At 37.4% G+C, this 4,799-nt stretch overlaps 1 protein-coding gene across 1 annotated transcript; it reads left to right on the forward strand.

Annotated features, from left to right (window-relative positions):
- The first annotated feature begins 3,033 nt into the window (after nt 1-3,033).
- On the forward strand, nt 3,034-4,431 carry LOC147564263 (aspartic proteinase nepenthesin-1-like). The gene has a single exon (XM_086670112.1). It carries the CDS (start codon nt 3,034-3,036, stop codon nt 4,429-4,431), a length of 1,398 nt encoding a protein of 465 aa, XP_086526238.1.
- The last annotated feature ends 368 nt before the right edge of the window (nt 4,432-4,799 follow it).

The following is a 4,799-nucleotide window of genomic DNA, read 5'->3' on the forward strand; positions in this document are numbered from 1 at the left end:
ATTGATAAGAATGGTGTCGGACGAGGAGAATAGTTTGTCGCCGACGGTGAGGAATCGGACATAGGAAATTGATTTTCAAAGAATGTGACGTCTCTAGAGACGAAAATCCGTTTTGTGGAGATATCGTAAATACGATATCCTTTTTGTCCACTTGGATAGCCAAGGAAGATGCCGGCGGAAGAGCGAGCATCCATCTTTGTTTTGACCAAAGGAATACGAGCAAAACAAAGGCATCCGAACACACGTAAGTGGGAAAGATTCGGAGGAGTACCCATGAGGACTTCATGTGGTGATTTTCCAAAAAGGATGGGTGTTGGTAATTTGTTAATGAGATAGACCGCGGTTAGAACGCATTCACCCCAAAAGGATAGAGGGAGGTGAGCTTGAAGGCGTAAAGAACGAGCCACCTCAAGAATGTGGCGATGTTTTCGTTCGACAACCCCGTTTTGTTGGGGTGCGTGAGTACAACTACGTTGGTGGGTAATCCCTTTATCAAGAAACCAACTTTGTAGTGAAATTATTCATGAATTCGGATCCATTGTCGGATCGAATTGTTTTAATTTTGCAATCGAATTGCGTATGAACGTAATTAAAAAAAAAAAATTAATTATCGTATTTGAGTCCGATTTTGAACTCATGAGAAATATCCAAGTACAACGAGAAAAATCGTCGACAAGGGTAAGAAATAACGACACTCGGAGGTGGAGGGAACCGGAAAGGGACCCCATAAATCTACATGTACTAACTCAAATATATGAGAGGAGGAAGTAGTACTAGTAGGAAAAGGTAATCGACATTGTTTTGAAAGTGGACATACTTCGCATGATACTTTATTTGATAAAAAACTAAAATTCATACATGGAAGCTTAGAATTAAAATATTGAAAACGGGAAAAAGAAGGATGGCCTAAACGTTTATGCCATAAAACAAAAGACTCATGACTAGAACTATCTCGAACTAAACTTGAAACCGAAAGGATGGGATGCTCCGTGCGAAGGAAGTAAAGGTCGTCATGAAGACTACCATGCCCAATCTTTGTCCTCGTTGTTCGGTCCTGAAAAAGACATAAGTCATTATCAAACAAGACGGTACAACCAAGGGATTTAGAAACTTGAGATATAGATATGAGATTAAATTGAAAAGATGGAATATGAAGCACATCTTGTAAATAAAATCTATTGGAAAATAGACAGAACCAATATGGTGCACCTTAACCCGTGAACCGTCGGGTAATCGAACGTATAGATCGGGAGGTGCAAGAGAATATGAAGAAAAACGAGAGAGAGCCGAACATATATGTTTAGCGGCTCCGGAATCAATAACCCAAGGAGGATGAAAAGAAGAAGTATACTTACCGGTGAGATTAACGAGTGGATCTTTGTTGAGACGGTGAGAGGTTGTGGGCAATTTGTGTTGATCTAATAATGCCAAAACCGATTGATATTGTTCCGGGGTGAGAGATGTTGTTGTAGGCACCCCCGGTCCAACTTGGTCCGTGACCGAAGCAGCCACCGACTCTTGCCGAGCTCGGGTCCGGTTCCTTTGACCGTAATTAGGCGGGTATCCATGGATTTTGAAGCACGTGGAAACGTCATGTCCATGGATCCTGCAATTGTCACAATATGGTCGTGGTCGCTTGGTTCTTTGTTTATCTGATCCATCAACACGATTGTGATTATATGAGTTTGAACCAACGGCAAGGGCAGCAGTATTTGAGTCAATATTCATGGGACTAACAAGGTTTTGTTGAACTTCTTCCTGTTTGATAAGTGAGTGGATACGAAAAAAAAAATTGGCTCTGATACCATGTGAAAATATAAATACCTTGATGATTGTCACTCTCGGATGAAGCCGAGAGGGAGACTTGATTGATGTCTCGGTTATAACCGAGTAGGCACTCGAAGGTGACGAGTGGAAGAAGATGATGATGATCACACTCGGTGAAGCCGAGTGGGAGAAGAAGAAAATGAAGTCTCGGTTTGATCCGAGAGAGAGAGAGACAAGTTATTAGTGGTAGGGATGAATACTTTGGTAAAATACCTTTTATTATATACAATAACTTGATTGTACAATTATGTATGGTTATGTATATATAGGATACAAAAGAGGAAATTGAAAACAACTAAACTCTATAATAGTTATCTAAATATAATCCTAACTACTAAGGAATCCTAGTTGTAATAGGATTCCTATGGGACCAAGTCCACTCGGTTTGGCCGAGTGGAGTGGACCTTCCAACAGAACACTACACGGATATCATGAGTATGTACTTGAGTTGCCATATTGGATCTGTACAATCTCTATTGGAACTCAAGACACTAGTGAATTTGGAGTATTATGAGATTGCTATATATATAGTTTTCTTTGGGTAGATCATTTAGATTCTTTCCTCTGATGAATTTGGTTGGTGAGATTCTTTCCTAAGAATGTTACTAAATTCATCCTTTTATGGGAAAATATCTTTTACCATTATTATTGTAAGAGTACTTTTACGATTTGCTTGTGAGATTGTGTAGATCTATAGAAACTTTATTGAATGAAAGCATGCTGATCAGAATCCTTCAAAGATATGTAGTAACTTCTAAGATGCCATCCATATAGGATCACTGTCAATCTTGATGCTTTTTTTCATATTTTCAGTTGTCATGATAATCATGATCAGATTATGTAACCAGAATCTTATAGATCAACCTCACAGTACTCCAAAATAACGCGCGATTTTGAAATACTCAGAAGTTACTACATATCTCTGAAGGATTCTGATCAGCATGCTTTCATTCAATAAAGTTTGTATAGATCTACACAATCTCACAAGCAAATCATAAAAGTACTCTTACAATAATAATGGTAAAAGATATTTTCCCATAAAAGGAATGAATTTAGTAACATTCTTATGAAAGAATCTCACCAACCAAATTCATCAGAGGATAGAATCTAAATGATCTTCCCAAAGAAAACTATATATATAGCAATCTCACAGTACTCCAAATTCACCAGTGTCTTGAGTTCCAATAGAGATTGTACAGATCCAATATGGCAGCTCAAGTACATACTCATGATATCCATGTAGTGTTCTTCCTATACCTTTTCATCATATCTCAATTATTAGTTTTAAGCAACTCATCATCTGTCAATGGAGGTCCAGATGGGTTTAGTTTGAAGATAGTGCACAGAGACTCTATTGAATCACCTCTCTACCCTGGTAATATAACCATAGAAGAAAGAGTTGAGAGACTTGTCCAACAATCGAAAGCCCGAGCTCGTTACCTCACCTTAAGAAAGTTGATATTGGCTAACATAACCAGTGGAGCGATTCATCCCGATGCGGCACGCATACCCGTTTACGCCCGAGGATCAAATTATATTGCAAAAGTTGGACTTGGTACTTTTAATGAACGACAATCCTATAAAACTTACAACTTAGTTGTTGATACAGGAAGTGATCTCACATGGACTCAATTTGAAGGTTGTATTCATTGCTTTCCTCAAAACGAACCTCTTTTTCCTCATACAAGGTCAAGCTCTTATGGCTTTCTTCCTTGTAACGGGCACGATCTTTGCGATCCTGGAAAGTGTAACGGTCAAGCGTGTTCTTACTCTAACCTGTATGGCGATGGTTCAACGTCATATGGTATTCTTGGCCATGAAAGACTTACACTACCTTCTGAGGGAAATGGCAGGGTACATTTTAATAATTTTATTATGGGTTTTGGATTAAACCAGCAGAACTTTCGCGAAGACGGTAGCGTATCAGGAATTTTAGGGCTATCAGGAGGAAAAAAGTCATTTGTAAAACAAGTTGGAGGAAACCGATTTTCTTATTGCCTTCAACAATCGGATGGTTCTACAAGGAGCACATATATACGCTTCGGTAGCAATGCAAATATTGGAAGTAATACTGGAGAAAGAGTATATACAACTCCTATAACTCTTGGTCCTGATGACTTTCTTTATTACTTGAATTTAGTGGATGTTAGTGTAAGTGGGAGAAGACTTAGGTTCCGTCCAGGTACTTTTAGGTTAAGAACGGATGGAACTGGGGGTTGTCAAATGGATTCAGGAACTCCACTAACACATTTTGAAAGACCACACTATTTGCGTATTAAACAAGCTGTTCTAAACTATTATCAATTCATACCGGCATTGCGACAAGTGAATTTGAATAATGGTTATGATCTTTGTCTTCGTAAACCCAATGAAAATTTCAACAATTATCCCAAGATAACTTATCATTTTGATCAAGGAGCTGATTTTGTTGCTGAAAATGCATTTCTGTCTGCTGGTGGTTTAGATTTCTGTCTATCCATTGTTCCATCAGAGGATCGTCTAGAAGATATGGGAGTAATGATAGGAGCAGTTCAGAGTGTTAATCATAGGGTTTTGGTTGATCTTAATAGGATGCAACTGTCATTTGTTAAAGAGAGATGCTAACTAGCAAACTTGTCTTGAAATGAATAAAACTTTAAGAAAACATTTATGTAAGTTCGTGATAAACAAAGGTCTTACAAAATGAATTAGATTATGTCAAAATAAAATCTAATTCTTTTATTATCAAGCAATACAATATAAATCTATCTTTCAAAGGTCAATTTTAACTTGATCCTACCATATACAATATTATCATAAAATGTTTGAATGTGATAGATTAAACAATGGAGATGGAAACACATCAAACTATATTGTGATATAAATATTTTGTGTTAAGATAATTAATCTTAAAATCAACCTAAAACTTTATGGAAGATCAAAACAATCTCAAATTTTGGACAAACTAAAACCTTTATATAGTTTATAGGATA

Source organism: Eschscholzia californica, unplaced genomic scaffold (genome assembly GCF_041429995.1).
Source record: "Eschscholzia californica isolate CP2 unplaced genomic scaffold, dmEscCali1.0.p SCAF_1, whole genome shotgun sequence".
In the NCBI taxonomy this organism is placed as follows: Eukaryota; Viridiplantae; Streptophyta; class Magnoliopsida; order Ranunculales; family Papaveraceae; genus Eschscholzia; species Eschscholzia californica.